Raw genomic sequence first — 19,730 nt, forward strand, 5'->3', positions numbered from 1 at the left:
CCTCTACAATAAGCCACATACCAGGTCTGAGAGAGAGAGTCTGGATCAGACAAGAGTTCAGCACTGTAGCAGAAAATAGGTTCTGAGTATCAGAGGATCTGGTCTCAAGTCCTGACTGTATTACCTATAGCTCTATGAATTTAACCTTGCTGAGCCTTAACTGCCTCATCTCTAAAATAGACTTAATACTTATTCCTATCTAATGGGATTATTATGAGGGTTAATTAAGCTAATAGACTTGAAATCATTTAGTGAACTGTAATGTAACAATAACAGTCACCATCATTAGCTTCCTGCTGGGTCATTTACAGACTTCCTATCTGGAAGACTTGACCTGCAAGAGATCACCAAGTCTCAATACTTAGGTACAAAGGGGAACTGCTCAAAGCTAAAAAGAAATAAACTAGAGGCAAATAAAATTAAAGCCTACTTAATGAACTACCCAGATATGTAAGGACCTTTTAACGTTGAAGAGATAGTACAGGCTAAAGATATAAACAACCTTAATTGAGTTGGGCTACATTTTCAGATGAAAGATTCACGATAGTAAAGACAGGGTTTCACCATGTTGGCCAGGCTAGTCTCAAACTCCTAACCTTAAGTGATGCGCCCGTCTCAGCCTCCCAAAGTGCTGGGATTACAGGCGTGAGCCACCGCGCCTGGCCCAACTGCCACATTTTATAGAAGAGAAAAACTCCAGGGAATTTAAGTAACTTGCTCAATATCACTCAGCAAATCAGAGGAAGACCTGGGACTAGGACCCAGGTCCCCTGAGTCCAAAGCGAGTGCTGTGTCCCCTAGTTACGCTCCTTCTCATATCACTAACTTCTGTCCTAGCCTAAAATTAGGGAGGCCACACCAGAGGTAGAGAGCTATAGGAAGGCCTCTGGCTTTGCCTTGGACTGGACAATTCCTGGCCAGAGATCTATTTGAAGGGAAGGTCTGAATAAGCTTACCTGTTTCGCTGCTGCTGAGGCCAAATCACTCTGCTTCAAATACAAAGGGGCAGCTACATTCCACAACTTTTCCTGCAAGGCCTACACAGACAAATCAGGAGGGAACAGAATACAGAGGTCACAAAGACTGGCATATCATTTGGGATTTACATTTTTGTTTTCCTTTGAAAGTCTACCACGAACAGGACTTCTCAGTCTTATTCTTTTAATCCAATAAGCTGTATTTATTATGGAGAAAGATGAGACCAATGGTTTGGGCTAAACCATTTGATCCAATTCCTGGCCCGAAGGCTCTGTGTCCCAGATCAGTGCTTCTGGAAGCAGAGGACAGGAACCATGAAAGCTTCACCAGAATGCGCAGGGCAGCCAGCTTCCGGGCTCTAGGCACTCCTTGTTCCCAGAGCCACTGGACTAACCTAAGCCACCTAGATACTTCTTCCTTGACTGTGGTTTTTTCTTTTCCCCTATGCTCATTATGTGATGAATGACACTTGCCCCCCAACCACTTTACCAACATATTCAACCAGAAATCTAGCAGTTTTCCTAGATTTCTCTCTCTTTCAATCTTTCTACATTCAAAACCATCACTAAGAGCCACGATTTTACTTTCCATCTCTCTCCTCACCTATCCATCCACATGACCTCATATCTTGCACAAACTTCTGTGACAGCCTCTTATTTTCTCAGTCCTTTTGAATTACAGATGTAATCAAATGACATTACAGAAAACCTAGACTGACACTGTCCAATAGAAATATAACATGAGCTATATATATGTAATTTTAAATATTCTTGTAGCCACAGTTTTTAAATTACAAAGATGTAAGTTAATTTTGAAGATACAAAGACTAAGTTAATTTTTTAAAAAAGTTTATTTAACCCAGTCTCCAAGATATTAACATTTCACCACACAGTATTTTTTAAATTATTGATTAGATAGTTTACATTTTCTTTTCATACTAAGTCTAAGAAATCCAGTGTGTATTTTGCATTTAATAACACATCTCAGTTTGGACTAACAACTTTTCAACTGCTCAAGAGTCCCATGGATCTGGTGGCTATCAGATTAAACAGCAGTAGGTCTAAACTATAGATAAACTATAGGAATTTCTGGAATATTTACTTGTAATCATTTCTTGTATGCATGTTTTTTGATAGTTGTAGTCAGAAAGCAGAATTAAGTTTGGGGATTAGATCATAATCCCAAAACATGCAATCCCAAATGTTGAAATCCTGACATCCAAATTCTGGGGAAGTGATTAGTGTGTTTTGGGTTGTATGCAGGATAGCTGCATCATGTTAGCTGTATCATGTTAGGCACAACTATTGCCTTGTTATCGTCTTTATTTGGAAATTAAGTATGGCTTAAGGAGATGCGTATGAGTGCCAAGCTGACAAGGAGTGGACATGTGGACCTAATTTTAGGTATCAACTTGACTAGATTAAGGAATATCAGAAACCTGGTAAAACATTATTTTGTTTTACACATTGAGGGTGTGTCTATGAGAGTGTTTCCAGAAGAGATTAGTGTATAAATCTGAGTGTACTAGGCGGAGACTACCTGCCCTCAATGTTAGCGGGCACCATCCAATCAGCCAGTGGCCAGGAGAGAACAAATACTAAAGACAAAATGGGCTGGGAGTGGTGGCTCATGCCTGTAATCTTAGTACTTTGGAAGGCCGAGGCGGGTGAATGACCTGACGTCAGGAGTTACAGACCAGCCTGACCAACATGGCAAAACACTGTCTCTACTAAAAATACAAAAATTAGCCAGGCGTGGTGGTGCACACCTGTAATCCCAGCTACTTGGGAGGCTGAGACAGGAGAATTGCTTGAACCCAAGAGGCAGAGGTTACAGCAGTGAGCCAAGACCACACCATTGTATTCAGCCTGGGTGACAGGGTGAGACTCTGTCTCAAAAAAAAAAAAAAAAAAAGATAAAATGGCAAAATGGACTCTCTGGGTTCTGCTGCTTGGATATCAGAAATCTGACTCCATGAAACTGCATTATCACAATACTGACTTTGTGTATAAGCATTGAGTGTGTACATAAAATGTTGAAACTTCCTCAATAAATGAAGAGCTATCCTTTTCGTACATCTGCATTTGTGAAAGATAAAATTTCTTGAGATCTCAGCTCTTTGGGTGACTGCATATGCAGTGGTGACCCAACACAGTTTCTATCAATCTTGTCAAAAGACTTGAGGTTGCTGGGCACAGTATTTCAGATGACCACAGTTAAAAACTGGGTATATGCAAGTAACAACCAAGTGATATGCATTTATACCTTTCCCTTTATGACCAATTTCTTTATAAATATGGCTCATCTGCTCATAACTGTTATACTTACCCAACTGTCATTAGTACCCTGAGTGTTTATGCTTGCAAATTTGTTGTTATTGTCTATTTTATTATATTAAGTGGTATATAAAGTATTCTGTTGTGTTTTTATGTTTCTCAAATAAATTTCCCTTTAAAAAATAAACAAATATCTTTAAATTTTAAAAATTATTTCTTCCATAATTGTATTCTGGGGATTTTGGGGATTTTGATCTTTTCCGGGCTGTGGTTTTTGGGATTTTAGTCTTTTGGAATTTAAACAGTTTAGGACTATGATGTTGTGGACTGTCTTTTGGGATTATGATTGGCTCCCCTTCTTTTGGGTACATAACATTACACCCTAAGTATTTGGTCGTGTTGTTGTGTAATTCTTCATAAAGATCATTACTGACTACAGAATATACTGCTAGGTAGCTGTATCACAATTTATTTAGCTTTTTTCCTGTTATTAAACACACTTGCCTTGGGTTCTGGCTCAGCCCCTTACCTACACTGTCACCCCTTGCCATTGAATAACCAACAATTATGTGTTCTTTTTAGGAGCAATCGCTTCCCTTTCCTCACCCATCTTTTGCTACTATAGAAAAGTAGATTCTTCTCCATGGCCTCCTTGAATTCCTGGGGTTTCACAGAGGCTTGGAAAAGCCGTTTAAACAACTTTGCAAAGGGGTATGAAGGAACTTCTTGGAGTGACGAAAATGTTCTATGACTTGCCTGTGGTGGTGATTACACAGATATATACATTAGAAAGAACATATCTAACCTAACAAGGACCATTTAAGTACCAAGTACACATACCCACCTTTACATGTATACGCACACCTGCACAACTGTATATATAACATTTAGCACAAGATCACACAGTAGAAAATAACTTTTGACTCCCTGATTTACTCTGACTTTAGTCAAATATCATTAATCACTTTGAAAACAAAGAATATTTTGAACTAGGGCCAAGATAAAAGTTTGTCAAGTGAGAAGGGCTCTCCTAAATTCTGGGCCAAAATTTATAGTAAAATTCTGCTACAGAAGCTGAAAGATACTGAACTCATTTAATTGTTTCTTAACTCAGCAAAACTAAATAGATTCTTGGGTACCAATTCTGTGTATAGCTGACTACTGAGTAAGAAATGCCAGCAAGTTGGTCCTTTTAAGAGCAATGAAATTAACCTTTTAACTTTGATGAAGTGCAATGAGTTTTGTTTGTTTGTTTGTTTGTTTGTTTTCTTTAAAGACAGGATCTTGGTCTGTCATCCAGGCTGGAGTGCAATCTCACTGCAGCCTTGACCTCCTAGGCTCAAGCAGTCCTCCCAACTCCAGCCGAGTAGCTGGATATACAGGAATGCACCACCACACCCACCTATTTTTAAATTTTCTTGTAGAGATGAGGTGTCACTATGTTGCCCAGGCTGGTCTCTTGAGCTCAAGTGATCCTCCTGCCTTGGCCTCCCAAAGTGCTAAGATTACAGATGTGAGTCACCACACCTCACCTTCAAATGAGCATTTTAAGAAAATAGTCTAAAACTTCATACAATTCCTTTGCTAATCAAATTATACAAAACATTTACAACCTTGGGATTCTAACTAAACGGATTATCCAATCTGCTCTAATTACATTATGATAAACGAATTCTCCCAAAATTTACAAATTCCTGTATGAGTTAATATTTTGCTAATTAGAGACAAATGTAATCACACTGCAGAGTACGTAATTACTCCATTGTCAAGTGGTTGCACTAAGATCATAAGTTTTGCAACTTATGGCCTCACACACTGCTGGATCCACAAAGATGCATTTTTAGCATCACAATCATAAACGGAATGGATGCAAACCAACCTTGATGAGAAGTAGTTGACAGCGAAGATAGGTGGCAGAGAAATCAGCTACTCCTGCCAATTCAGACTGAAGTTCTCCAAGTCTCTGCAGATCCCTATAGTGAATAAAACCCCAAGGCAAATACAGGATAATGCCAACATAAAGATCATGTCAAAAGCATTTTACCATTTTATACCTAGTAAACTGGTCATACATTTTTAAATGACAACACTGAATGCTGGAGTGTTTATAATAAAATTGGTTCACTCACACTATGATAGTAAGTTTAAGCTGATGTACCCCTTTTGGAAAGCAAAACCGTACTGTTATAAACGCACATATATGGTAAAATATTTTGATTCATAGCTTTACACTGAAAAGTAATACTAAGAGAAATATTCAACAGAAATGAAACACTTTATGGGCCATAATATTCATTGTTATGTGGACTATTATAGTAAAAACTCAGTAACTACTTATTCAACGGTGAAAGAAACATTGAATAAATTACGATGCATCCAATCAAGTAAATTTTTTATTATTATTATACTTTAAGTCCTGGGGTACATATGCAGAACATGCAGGTTTGTTACATAGGTATATACGTGCCATGATGGTTTGCTGCACCCATGTTTTTTTTTTTTTTTTTGGGGGGGGGGGTGGAGTCTCGCTTTGTTGCCCAGGCTGGAGTAGAGTGGCGTGATCTTGGCTCACTGCAACCTCTGCCTCCTGGGTTCAAGCAATTCTCCTGCCTCAGCCTCCTGAGTAGCTGGGATTACAGGCGCACACCACCATGCCCAGCTAATTTTTGTATTTTTAGTAGAGACATTGCTTCACCATGTTGGCCAGGCTGGTCTCCAACTCCTGACCTCGTGATCTGCCTGCCTCAGTCTCTCAAAGTGTTGGGATTACAGGCGTGAGCCACCGCCCCCAGGCCAAATAAATATTTTATAGCCATTAAAATACGAAATGGTTAATAAGGTGTATGATCTCAACTATGTACAAACTGTAAAGAGGAGAAAAATACATTGAGTTGGTTTTCTGGATAGTGGTAATAGGGTACTCTTTAGTACCTTCTCCCAACTATGCTTTATTTTCCGAGTTTTTAAGACAATGAACAAGTATTTTTTTGTATCAAAAAAAACCATTATTTTTTAAAAAGGTATTATGGTAGACACTGTTGGTTGCCTGTCTAGTTAACCATTCTCCACTTCTTTATTACTAACTGAACTCTGATTTTGTTCAAGGGAACATGTCCCCAAGCCCAATTCCAAGTAGTATCTGATTGAACTAAGCCAATTAGTGCATATTATCCGTCTGGATATGTGACCTGTGTTGACCTTATCAGTTCAGATGAAAGTACTTATATTCCATGCTTACAACAAATTGGTGTGTCTATCTGTCTCTCGCTGGACTGGGCAAGGATGCTTATAGCCCTGATTGCCATTGGCGGCATACTGTTACTCTAAGTGGGGAAAACCTTAAGATAAAGCCAATACTGAAGACAAGAAAAGTCCAAAGAGAAATAGAGAAACTGGGTCCTCAATGATATAAACAAGCCACTTAATCATACCATATCTCCAATTTCTGGACATCTGGAAAAACATCTTAGTCATTCAACTGCTATAACAAAATATCATAGACTGGGTGGGTTATAAACAACCAAAATTTATTTCTTACAGTTGTATAGGCTGGGAAGTCCAATATCAAGGCACCTACAGATTTGGTTTCTAGTGAGGGCTCATTTCCTCATAGGTTGCACCTTCTACATGTATCTTCATATGGTGGAAGTCACAAATGAGCTCCCTTAGGCCTCTTTTAAAGGTTATTAATCTCATTCATGAAGGTTCTACTCTCATGACCTAATCACCTCCCAAAGACCTTACTTCCTCATAACATCACCTTGTAGGTTAGGACTTCAGTATATGAGTTTGGGGGAGACATAAACTTTCAGATCACAGCAGGAAATAAATAGCCATTATAAGCTAGCTTGTGAAAAGCATCCTAACTGGATATAAGTATAGACACAATGATTGTAACCATATGAAAACATATCTGCCTACAGTAAGAAATTAGAAAGTGTCATACACAAATAAAATAGTTGTGCTAGAATTATTGGTGATTTAAAACATTTAATTTTTTGAATAGGTAACACATACTTAAGGTATAGAATTCAAAGGATATACAATTAAATTAAATTAAATTAGTCCCCCTTCCTATGCCTGTACCCTGTAGCCCTGCCACCTTATACACCTTCCCAGAGGCAACTACTATTACCAGTTTCTTTTGAATTTTGAGATATGCCATGCATTTACAAAAAGTATTGGTTTTCTTTGCTTTCTTCTTTTTTAGGGGAGGAATGTGTGTATGTGTTTGTGTATTACCTAACCATCTCAGCATTCATAGAAAACCGCCTCATTACTTTTTAATAGCAACATTAAATTCTGAATAGAAATGGAAACTGTGGGAAACCTTAAGGTTTCAGTCACTTGGGAAGCTGTCTGTTTCAGAGCTGGCATAACACATCAGGTTTCACAGTAGCCTGGAAAAAACCGTCCACTGGACTATGCCACTTCCTCTCATCTCATGCTCGGCAGGTAACGTTATGATAGTTAAAGATGCCTCCTAGGGACTTTGACATCAAGAAGGAGATGCCTACAAAGGGGCACAGAGTAAATTACTCTCCAAGTGATTGAAGAATTAATGTATGATATATATCACTTCTTATTTGTTTGGGTTGCTTGAACTGGTCCTGGAGGGCCTACCCAAAGCATGGGAACCCAGCACAACGAAAGCCAAGACCACAGACTAGCTAAGCCCAACTGTGAACTGTGAGTTTGGTGGCCAGATGGTCTTTTCCTTTCACTTCTCTGATTTTTCTCTTGCAAGAGACAGCCCTGAAGTATTCTACTTAGAAGCATTTGTGTTTCCTCTCCAGGAAGATTCTGCCTTCTATGACAATTATACAGAATACAGACCAACTGACTGTATATTAACTAACTGATTCCAAGTGTTACTTTATTCCCCTGCCCCAGAATTGTAGCAGTTGTTCTGAAGTGCACAGAACAAGATGTAACCCAATCCAACACAATTAGCCATAAGAAATCTGAACTTCTGTACAAACAAAAATGGAAACTTGTTAGCTCTGGGAAAAATCCTCTGTGTCCCAGTGTTTCCTCTCTTTATCTCTTTATGCTTACGAGGCTTCTCAGGAAGCCTCAGTCTAGACATCCATCACGAGACTATAGGCTCTAATGAGAAAGGTACACTGAGCACATTCTATGTGCACTGTACTGTGCTAGCTGTTTCCTTACTTGAGCTCACTTAATCCTCACAATATGAATTGCAATTAATCCTATTTCACTGAACAGGAAACTAAAGATCAGAATTTAGGTGGCTTGCCTAAGGTCACAGAATAAACAACAAAACAGGACATGAACTAGACAGAGTTAGCTCTGACTCCAAAAGTATTTTTTTAACCATGTCATATTGCATCTCATTTATTTATTTGCTATTAAACTCTTTTCATTTATTTATTAACTACATCAAACACAGATGAGACCAAAACTAATTTAAAACTAGATACGGCTGGGCGCAGTGGCTCACGTCTGTAATCCTAGCACTTTAGGAGGCCAAGGTGGGCGGATTGCCTGAGCTCAGGAGTTCGAGACCACCCTGGGCAACACGATGAAACCCCATCTCTACTAAAATACAAAAAATTAGCCAGGTGTGGCAGAGTGTGCCTGTAGTCCCAGCTATTCGGGAGGCTGGGGCAGGAAAATTGCTTGAACCTGGGAGGCAGAGGTTGCAGTGAACTGAGATTGCACCACTGCACTCTAGCCTGAACGACAGAGGAAGACTCCGTCTCCACACACACACACACAAACTGGATACACTGGACCACTTTTCTATAGACGCTATCAGGCAGAGCAAAACAGTTCCTCCCAGGAACACACACATTAGCAATCTATATGATGCCACTATGCCACTATGTGTAAACACATTCACATATCGTGTGACTCTTTTTAAGCTTACACAATAGGATGAATTATTTAAATCACTATTAAAGATAGTCAAAAAGATTCTGGATGTGCAAATCAAATGTAGTTTATTTTTTTCAATCTCTTAGAATCTCTAACAATCAAATTTATAATTAATGTCTCTTAGTAGCTTAGTAGAGCAAAAAGGAATGTTAGGAAACACAAAATAAACACAAAGTCTTGGTGACTTCTAAAATGCCATCTTTATTCCTGTGCCTAGATAATTACAGATTACAAACGTGCATTTCTACTCTTTAATTACTAGACCAGTTCCCGTACTACAAAATAGGCGCTCTCCCTTAAAGACAATAAAAGTTTCAAAGCAAAAAGAGGATTTTAAAGAATTCAACTAAAAAATCCCATGTTCTTCAATGGTTAGTATGTAAAAGAATTCCCATAAGAAAAGTAGTACGTTTCTTCCTATTTCTCATAAATGAAGTCCCTTCTGTTTCAGATTATAATGAGCTATTTTACTCCACAAGAACAATTCTCTATTATAGAACACTTCTAAGGTGATATGGTTCTTGAAACAACAGTGTGTATAGCAATAGCACTTTCATGGACTTACACAAAAATGTAAACTTTGAAAGACAGGAGGTCACTATTCATACTGAGAAATAGCAGACAAATGACTGCAGCATTCCTTAAAAAACAATCCCCTTCAACCCTGCTAGTGAATTTAAACATGATTACATTTATAAAATTTGATTTACTTACAAAATGTCAAGAGCATGTCCAGTATGTCAAATAAGCCATAGTTAGTTTAAATTTTAAAGCAAACATCCATAAATGTCCAACTATTATCTATGTAACTGATATTCTCAAAATGCTTTTACCACATATGATTACAATAATCTTCACAACAGTTCTACAGGCGCAAGCCACAGCATCTGGCTCATAGGTGAGAACTTCATTGGGTTAAATGGCTGTTTGTATTACAAAACAGGGCATTGTGTATGACAGTGAAATTTGTTTTACACTTATACTAACAAATACATGGCTCCAGTCCTCATCAGAGAACCTTCTATATGAAAGGCTAACATTTCACTCCATAACAACTCAGAAAATGTAAGTTGTGGAGAACCCCAGGGGTCAACTGATCTAATCTCATATGATACAGGAATCCCCTGTTTATCACTGCACATCACAGAATATGGATTTTAGAGTTGACAAAGCTGAACTCAAATCCTGGTTCTGCCTCTTCTTAGCAAATTACTTCATGTCTGCAATGATGGTTGTAAAGCATCGCAGGTGCCCTCAGTGCTATGGTCCATCTGCTTCCCTTTCCAGATTTTTCACCATCCTGCCTATGCTCCTGAATACACACTCAAGCTAGAAACACAGAGTCCCGAACTTAGAACAGGGATCTGGCCAGCCACTGCCCAGCAAGACTATCACTTCAGGAAACCCAGACCATGAAGGCGAGTACCTTCTACGAGCCCGCGCTGCAGCTGATCACCAAACTGGCTAGCTTTTGTGCCTTTTGCACTTGCTTTAGTGCCAACAGGATAAAATTGTCAAGGACAAAATCTAAATGTTTATTTAAGTGGGGATGAGTCAGGAAGTAGACTTTATTTTACGGGGCTCAGGGCCAACAACCTCATTCAGTGGCCTCCAAAACTAAGCACTTTGTTGAGGGAGAAGAGAAATCACTTCACAAGAGGTATAGAAAGGACTGGAATCTCTGCTTACAGAGCTGTGGACTGCCCAGAGCTTACAGCAGGGTCAGCAAATTTTTCTATAAAAGGTCAGATAGTAAATATATTAGGTTTTACAGGCCATATGGTCTCTGTGGCAACTACTCAACTCTGTGATTGTAGCATGAAAGCAGCTACAGACAATACCTAAACAAATGAGCGTGGCTGTGCTTCAATCAGGTCTTACATATAAAAGCAGGCAACACACCAGCTTTGGTCCACAGGCTATAGTTTGATGACCCCTAGTTTAGAGTACTGTTACTGGCACATCACAGACACACAATAAATATCAAGTATATGATTCAATGTACAGTGGCAAGAGAACAAACTGTTGTGCTAAAATCTTTTCAACCTTAAAAAAAATTCAGTTTTCCCTTTTATTGTTACTGATTACAGTGATGGTAGTCAGGCGAACACTCAGAACAGGCCATTCAGAGTATCATTTGGGCTTAGCCTGTGCAGCTAATGCAGCTTCTTCACACCACACAGCCGTCTTTGCAGTGTTTCAACTTGTGAATGATTCATATTCTGCGGCCCTTTTGGCTGATGCTATCACTGCAAAGCAGTGATATGTGTGAGTCCATTCATTATGGTAATAAGCTTTCACTCAAGCTTTGTTTCTTGCAGTATCTATCATTTCTAGTGTGATCTCCTCCGATGATTTTTGAAAATCAAGTCAACAGTAGGATTTTCTTGTTGAACTGTGAAGGCCTGTGCTTGGTAGGGACTTTGTGAATCATCCCTGCGTGGGTCCCAGAGCTACTGGGGTCCCATCACTGGAGTAGCTGGTGAGACCCTCCAGGGCATGAGAGTTGCTATGGGCCTCTGTGTGGCTTCTAGATGCTTCCCAGGGGCACAAAGACTATGTGACCCAGGTGGAAGCTCAGGAGGCTCACACTGGACACATGCTGCACACTCTGGCTCTCCTGTGGCTGCAGCTGCACCCACCTACCCAGCATTCTCCCCACAGCCTGTCCAGCCCAAGCCTATGGCACTCCCAGGGGAGCCCAGGACACCCTCAACTTTTTATTGGATTACTAGAGTATCAAACCACCCATCTATCTCTCTCAGTTCCTCACTCCCACCCCTGTACCCAGCAAGTCATCAAGTCCCCCAGATGAGTAAACTGGAGTTAACAGCAGTTGGTACTTATGGCATACACTGGATTTGGCTCACTCACATGTGGTATTCCTATCTTCATCTACTGTATCTTCCAAAACTACATAAGCTGCAAAGTTAAAAACTGCATTTCTCAGATTCCCTTGAGCTAGGTTCCAGACATGATTTATTATCAGTCAATCAAACACATTCGCATGGATTTTGCATGGGGAACAATGTTAAGTGGGGAGAAAGGCAGAATGCAAGACATGGTTCTGGAGCCAGTAGCTTTATTGGTAGCATCCTGACTCAATAGGCAGCTTCCTGATCATAGCAGGAACATCAGCCTCCTTGGTGGCCCACTCATTGTGTGGCTCTGGAAATCATTCCTGGATATTCCACCTAGTCTGTTTCTTTAGCCTTCCCAACAACTCTGTGAGCCATGTAACATTCTTTAATAAATTTCTTTCTGCTTAGTTAAAAGCCTATTTTGTTTTCTGCAAATGAACTCTGAGCAATAAGCTTACGACTAAGATCAAACAACTACAAGTCATGTGTTGCTTAACGATGGAGATATATTCTGAGATGGACACTGTTATGTGATTTTGTCACACAAACATCATAGAGTATATTTATACAAATCTAAATGGTATAACCTACTACACACCTAGGCTATATAGTATAGTCTGTTGCTCCTAGGCTTCAAATCTGTACAGCACATTACTGTACTAAATACTGTAGGCAACTGTAACACTAGTTACAATGGTAAACACTGGTAAATATGGTAAATATTTGTATATTTAAACATAAAAAAGGTACAGTAAAAATATAATCATGGGACCACCACAACGTTGTTATTCAGTGCATGACTGTATTAGCTCAGACATTAACCAAAATGAGTCTGCCTTCAAAGCTCCATTCACTCAATCACTATACTAAACCACTGCAGTTCTAGGGGGCTGTTCTCCCTCAGGTCTCCCAGATCTTCTAATGTCCACTGAAGTTGGAATTCTCTTCTGCACATGGACTACAAAACTGACATGCTTAGTTATCATTTCATACTAGCTAAAGGATCTTCTTCTTTGTAAAGCATCCCTCACCACCACTACTGTGATGGGTCGGGGACTTTCATCTGTTTTTCCACAGCATCTATGCTTCTCTTCACTGTATCATTTATCAAATTGATGATTTCTGGGTCCTGTAATAAACAGTGAGTACCTTAAGAACAAATGCCATTTCTTATTTCTCTCTACCCTCAGCAACTGGCTTATTAGAATAAACAAATAGTTAATGCTGCTAAGTGAATGAATGACCTAATACAGTGGGAAAACATAACTTGGAGGATGGTTCAGTTGGCCTGCTTTATAACATATTAAGATGCAATAATGGACAGGAAAGTATGAATAAAGTACAAAGCGCTTTATAAGCTTTATAAGTCTTTGTCTATATCCATCTTGTCTACATGGGCTCTCTAAGGGCAGAATCCTATCTAGCTGATCTGTATCTAGCACAGAGTTTGTTTCTTAGTGTATGGAATGAAATCATCCACTAAAAATTATTAATTGAATGTGGCTGATACTAAATACTCTTTGGGGCAGATCAAAAGAGATCTCAACCAAGATACAAATGATATAATATTTTTCTTTTTTTTTTTTTCTTTTGAGATGGAGTCTCACTCTGTTGCCCAGGCTGGAGTGCAGTGGTGTGACCTTGGCTCACTGCAACCTCCACCTCCCGAGTTCAAGCAATTCGTGTGCCTCAATCTCCCAAGTAGCTGGGATTACAGGCGCGTGCCACCACACCTGACTAATTTTTGTATTTTTAGTAGAGATGGGGTTTCACTCAACGGGGCTGGTCTTGAACTCCTGGCCTCATGTGATCCTCCCGCCTCGGTCTCCCAAAGTGCTGGGATTACAGACGTGAGCCACTGCGCCTGGCCGATATAATATTTTTCTATCTTTTAAGAGCAAACAATAAAGAATTTAAACTCATTTGCTTTTAGCAAAAGCAGTATTGTTTGCTCTTAAAAGATAAATATATCTTTTAAGATACTGCTTTTGCTAAAAGCAAATGAGTTTAAATTCTTTTCATAACATTCAGGCCATTTTGAGAAGGTCTGGCAGAGCCTTCTGGTTGTTCCCCAATATCTTTCTTCCATTCTTCCTGAGTATTAGAGTCATCGTATGTAAACCAGGCATTAGTCACCCAGAATAAAGATGGTATGTCCTCGTTTCTTGAAGTGAGAGATGGCCATGTGACTTAAGTTCTAGTCAATGGAATGCAAGTAAAATTAGAGTGTACAACTTCTGGGAAATGTCTTTAAAAAACCTACAGGGTGGAGATGATACCTTTCTCTTCCCGTTTCCTTTTCCCCACAGGATGGAATACAGGGGGGACAGTTAGATTCTGGATTGTTAAGCAGAGGCTGCTTGATGCACAAGATGGAGACACAAGAAACAATGAGCCTAGGCCAGACGCAGTGACTCACGCCTGTAATTAAAGCACTTTGGGAGGTCGAGGCGGGAGGATCACTTGAGATAAGGAGTTTGAGACCTGTCTGGCCACCATGGTGAAACCTCGACTCTACAAAATAAAAAATGCCAAAAAAAAATTAGCCGGGCATAGTGGCCAATGCCTGTGGTCCCAGCTACTTGGGAGGCTGAAGTGGGAGAATCACTTGAGCCCAGGAGGCTGCAGTTGCAGTGAGCTGATATTATGCCACTGCACTCCACACTGGGTGACAGGGTGAGACCCTGTCTGGAAAAAAAAAAAAAAAGCATGAGCAAGCCTAGATCCCTGATGGTTATCTCAGCCCTGTCCTGCCTATGAGAAAGAATTAAACTTTGCTCCTGTTTTAGCCACTGTTACTTTGCATTTCGGTCACTCAACCTAATATATAAAATTAAAAAGCTAAAAACAGGTTCTTTGTAACTATTTCTGTTGTGTACTAATCATCAATCGAGTCATGAATTATAAAGAGCTCTTTTAAAAAATGTTCACATCACAATCTAATCCAAATATAAACAGACCATAAAACCGTGTGTGAATGTAGACCAACAGAGTCAGAATATCAAGCCTAGTAACCAACACTAGAATTCAGAACAGTCAAGCTGAGTGTAACAGCACTAACTCTGTCAGATGAAGGGATGATTACCCTTACCTGATAGTGAATTCCAGTAGCTCCTGGGCTCCCTGAGGGTCCAGGTGCTGAAGACTATACACTCTTTCAAGGCTCTGCTGCAGAAACTGCTGGGAAGGATCCTCTTGAGATATGATGCTGGGAGAAACAGCTGATGACACTAGTTTTCTACCTGGTAACTAAGCAAACACAGTGGGATTATACAGCCATTAAGTTTGGTGGCTCAACTTTTGGTAACACACACACACAAACACATAAAAGCACATTAAAAATGTGAGCTAAACAAAACAAAGGGGAAAAAAGGCTAGGAGATTCTATAAATAACCTTTTTCCCCTTCCTCAGCAACATCGGGAGTTAAAGAGAAAGAGACAAAATGCAAACATGGTCCACCCAATACAGCCACAGCTGCCAGGAGAAGAACAGAAAAGTATAGTATTTTCTATTGCTAACTGAAATAAATGGGCCAACCATAGGAAGGAGACTAAGGAAGGAGACTAAAAATTAAACTGTTGTTACTTTTTTTTTTTTTTTTTTAGACAGAGTTTGGCTCTTGTTGCCCAGAGTGCAATGGTACGATCTTGGCTCACTGTAACCTCCGCTTCCCAGGTTCAAATGATTCTCCTGCCTCAGCCTCCTGAGTAGCTGGGATTAGAGGTGCATGCCACCACATCCAGCTAATTTTGTATTTTTAGTAGAGCCAGGGTTTCTCCATGTTGGTCAGGCTGGTCTTGAACTCCTGGCCTCAGGTGATCCACCTGCCTCAGCCTCCCAAAGTGCTGGGATTACAGGCATGAGCTACTGCACCCAGCCACACTTATCTTTAAAACACTATCTTATCTTTCACTTGACAGAAGAGTAATGATTTATTTCCAAATAAGTTATATAGCATATAATTTTTTCATGAGAAATTTTTTTTTTTTTTGGCCTTTCAGACATACTTATTCTTACTGTTAAAAGTGGTTTCCTTTTAAGATGGATGGGAAGGAGACAGCAAAGAGTATTTCACTTTTCATTTTGTATCTCCTTGTTTTTTGTTTTTTGGCTTTTTTTTTGAGATGGAGTCTCATTCTGTCGCCCAGGCTGGAGTGTAGTGGTGCGATCTTGGCTCACTGCAACCTCTGCCTCCTGGGTTCAAGCAATTCTCCTGCCACAGCCTCCCGAGTAGCTGGGACTATAGGTGCCCACCACAATGCCCAGCTAATTTCTGTATTTTTAGTAGAGATGAGGTTTCACCATGTTGGCCAGGCTGGTCATGAACCCCTGACCTCAGATGATCCACCCGCCTCAGCCTCCCAAAGTGCTTGGATTATAGGCACGAGCCACTGCGCTTGGCCTCATTTTGTATCTTCTATAAAGTTTGTTTTCTAACCATATATATATATATATATATATATATATATATATATGTTCCTCTAAATAAACACATATTACTTCATTGTCTTTCTCTCTTGGGCTCCTTGCCATTGTTTTATACTTTTGCTTTTGTATCCTTTACCTTTTAAGATGATTCATTTTTTTTTTTTGGTGTCCCTGCATTATTGATATTAGGCAAGAAGAAAGGAATCTGGAGCAATAGATTATATTTTAGATCAAGAATTTAAATTGTTATATTTTAACAATTACATAAAGCCATGATTCTCCATAAGTGCTTATTTCTTAAAAATAAAACTGTTACTATTTTTAAAACCTAGAGATATGTAGAAGAAAATTTAGAAATGGATCATAATAATAGCAGCAAACACTTAGTGAATGCTGTGGCCCAGGTACTTGTCTAATCTTTCTATTTGCATCAACTCATACCTGCAAAAGTATAAAACAATGGCAAAGAGCCCAAGAGAGAAAGACAATGAACGAACAAGTTTTCAGAGAATATATGGACTGCTTTCTACTATTTAATAACTACAAAGCACAAAAAATAAAAAGCCAAAAACAAGCTGCACACAGTGGTGCGCACCTGTAATCCCAGCGACTTGGGAGGCTGAGCCAGGAGGATGGCATAAGCCCAGGAGTTTGAGACCCGCCTGGGCAACATAACAAGACCCTCATCTCAAAGGAAAACATGAACAAAAACACCCCTACCCCATGCAAAATAAAAGCAAGGACAACAGATGTTTTCAACATACCCTCAAGGCAGGAACAAGATGAGAAAGACTGTCTCGGAGGTAGGCATAGTGCCTGAAGGTGTGATCTGAGAACAATGCTGGCATTGTTGGACAGGTTTTAGCAGCATTGAAAATAAGGACCAAAACTGCAATATCTGATAGATCAGTGGGTTAAGTAAACTTGCAAGTATAAAAGGTTGGCCAGAATCTGGCACTCTCACTTTCCACCTCCAAAATCTCCATCAAGAGACTATGATTTTCTAATAATCAAAGAAATGCAAATACAAACAAGAAAATACATTCCCCTACTCCACCCACACCCCCAATTACCAAAGGTTTTTAAAAATGCCAGATGCTGCCAAGAATACAAAAAAATGGAAATGATTTTGCCTGTAAAGTAGGTAACTATATTGCCTATCAAATTACATACTGGACAGGCGCGGTGGCTCCCAACACTTTGGGAGGCTAAGGCGGGTGGATCACTTGAGGTCAGGAGTTTGAGACCAGCCTGGGCAACATGGTGAAACCCCGTCTCTACTAAAAATACAAAAATTAGCCGGGCGTGGTGGCAGGCACCTGTAATCCCAGCTACTTGGGAGGCTGAGGCAGAAGAATCATTTGAACCCGGGAGGTGGAGGGTGCAGTGAGCTGGGGTGGTGCCACTGCACTCCAGCCCAAGCAACAGCTTAGGAATTTGAGACCAGCCTTGCCAACATGGTGATACCCCGTCTCTACTAAAAATACAAAAATGAGCCAGGTGTGGTGGTGGGCGCCTATAATCCCAGCTACTCAGGAGGCTGAGGCAGGAGAATTGCTTGAACCTGAGAGGCAGAGGTTTCGGTGAGCCGAGATCAGGCCACTGCACTCCAGTCTGGGTGACAGAATGAGACTCTGTCTCCAAAAAATAAATAAATAAAAGAAAAGAAAACTCAGATCACCCTAGCTACACTGCAGAAGGGGATGCCAAAGCTGTCTGCCAACACATCAGGGCCCATCCTAAGCACGGAGGATACAAGCTGGATCATCCATGTCTGGTTCAGCCGTGTCAAAAAATGGGTGGGTGCTCAGAAGCTCTGGCACCAAGGGAAGCACCAGGGTTGGATGACGACTTCCCAGAAACTTCAAGCACCTGAAACAAACAAATAAGAATGCACATCAACAAATTAGTAAAGTTAGCCCTTTGAAAAGTACTAGGAACTGGAATCAGAAAACCTGAACTGGAATTGGAAATTCTCGATCATATACTTTTGCTAACTCTATGACTTCAGATATGTCACCCAATTATTCTGGAACTCGGTTAATTCATCTAAAAAAATTGGTTATTATAAAGATAAAAGAAATGGTTATTTAACCAATAGCCATTTCCCCCATCTTTCTTCCTGAGAGGCGCCGGATTTTACTCAGGTATCAGGCAGGCAGCAATGTGCTCAGAAAAGGCAGGTCCAGCCCAAGAGCTGAACCATTATTGGTCTAGACCCATCTCGGCAATCCCATTCCCATTTTCCAGTGACTGGTTTGCTGGTAGGCAAGTAAACCAGTCCTAGTCAATGGAGCACAAGAGTATGCTGGCTGGGTTGGCTGGGGAGCTACTCAGGGATGTTTCTGCAAATCAAAAGAGCAATGAAGGAAAGGGAATGACCCTTCCTTTCTGTCTTGACATACTATATTATGAGGCAGCCATCTTACAACTATGAGAAGAAAGTCGGCCGGGCGTGGTGGCTCAGGCTTGTAATCCCAGCACTTTGGGAGGCCAAGGCGGGTGGATCGTGAGGTCAAGAGATCAAGACCATCCTGGCCAACATGGTGAAACCCCATCTCCACTACAAATACAAACATTAATTGGGCATGGTGGCACGGGCCTGTAGTTCCAGCTACTCAGGAGGCTGAGGCAGGAGAATTGCTTGAACCCGGGAGGTGGAGGTTGCAGTGAGCCGAGATTGTGCTATTGTACTCCACTCTGGTAGAGAGAGACTCCATCTCAAAAACAAAACAAAACAAAAAAGCCAAGAGAACTGCAGAGAAACCAAAGAGAGCCCTGGTAACCTGTTGAACGACCAATCCTGAAACCAACCTTCTGACTTCTTGTTATGAAAAAACAGACCTATTGGCTATGATATTTTTAATCAGATTATCTTTTTTATTTGTGGGCAAAAACACTCTAATTGATATCCTGGGTGAAGTTCTGAAATCACAGATCTGTCTGAAACTAAGTAGCCTTATGCAAGTAAAGGCTTGCGTAAGGCCAGGCACAGTGAGCCACTGCGCCTGGCCAATTTTGTGCACCTTCTAAACCAGAACTTAACAAATAAAAAATAGTAAGGCCGGGCACAGTGGCTCACGCCTATAATACCAGCACTTTGGGAGGCCGGGGCAGATGGATCACCTGAGGTCAGGAGTTCAAGACCAGCCTGGCCAATGTGGTGAACTCATCTCTACTAAAAATGCAAAAATCTGCCGGGCGTAGTGGCACACACCTATAATCCCAGCTATTCAGGAGGCGAAGGCAGGAGAATCACTTGAACCCTAGAAGCAGAGGTTGCA

At 40.4% G+C, this 19,730-nt stretch overlaps 1 protein-coding gene across 1 annotated transcript in view; it reads right to left on the minus strand.

Moving 5' to 3' along the window:
- The window catches only part of INTS4 (integrator complex subunit 4), a 110,643-nt gene that overhangs the window by 20,920 nt on the left and 69,993 nt on the right, over nucleotides 1-19,730 (minus strand). Inside the window, exons 13-17 of the mRNA XM_025357625.1 lie at nucleotides 18,203-18,318; nucleotides 17,211-17,344; nucleotides 15,108-15,265; nucleotides 5,134-5,227; nucleotides 957-1,037 (exon numbers count right to left, since the gene is read on the minus strand). Of these exons, the coding sequence (XP_025213410.1) occupies nucleotides 957-1,037; nucleotides 5,134-5,227; nucleotides 15,108-15,265; nucleotides 17,211-17,344; nucleotides 18,203-18,318 (583 nt within the window). The remainder of the gene's footprint in view (nucleotides 1-956; nucleotides 1,038-5,133; nucleotides 5,228-15,107; nucleotides 15,266-17,210; nucleotides 17,345-18,202; nucleotides 18,319-19,730) is intronic.

This window comes from Theropithecus gelada, chromosome 14 (assembly GCF_003255815.1).
Source record: "Theropithecus gelada isolate Dixy chromosome 14, Tgel_1.0, whole genome shotgun sequence".
Taxonomy (NCBI): domain Eukaryota; kingdom Metazoa; phylum Chordata; class Mammalia; order Primates; family Cercopithecidae; genus Theropithecus; species Theropithecus gelada.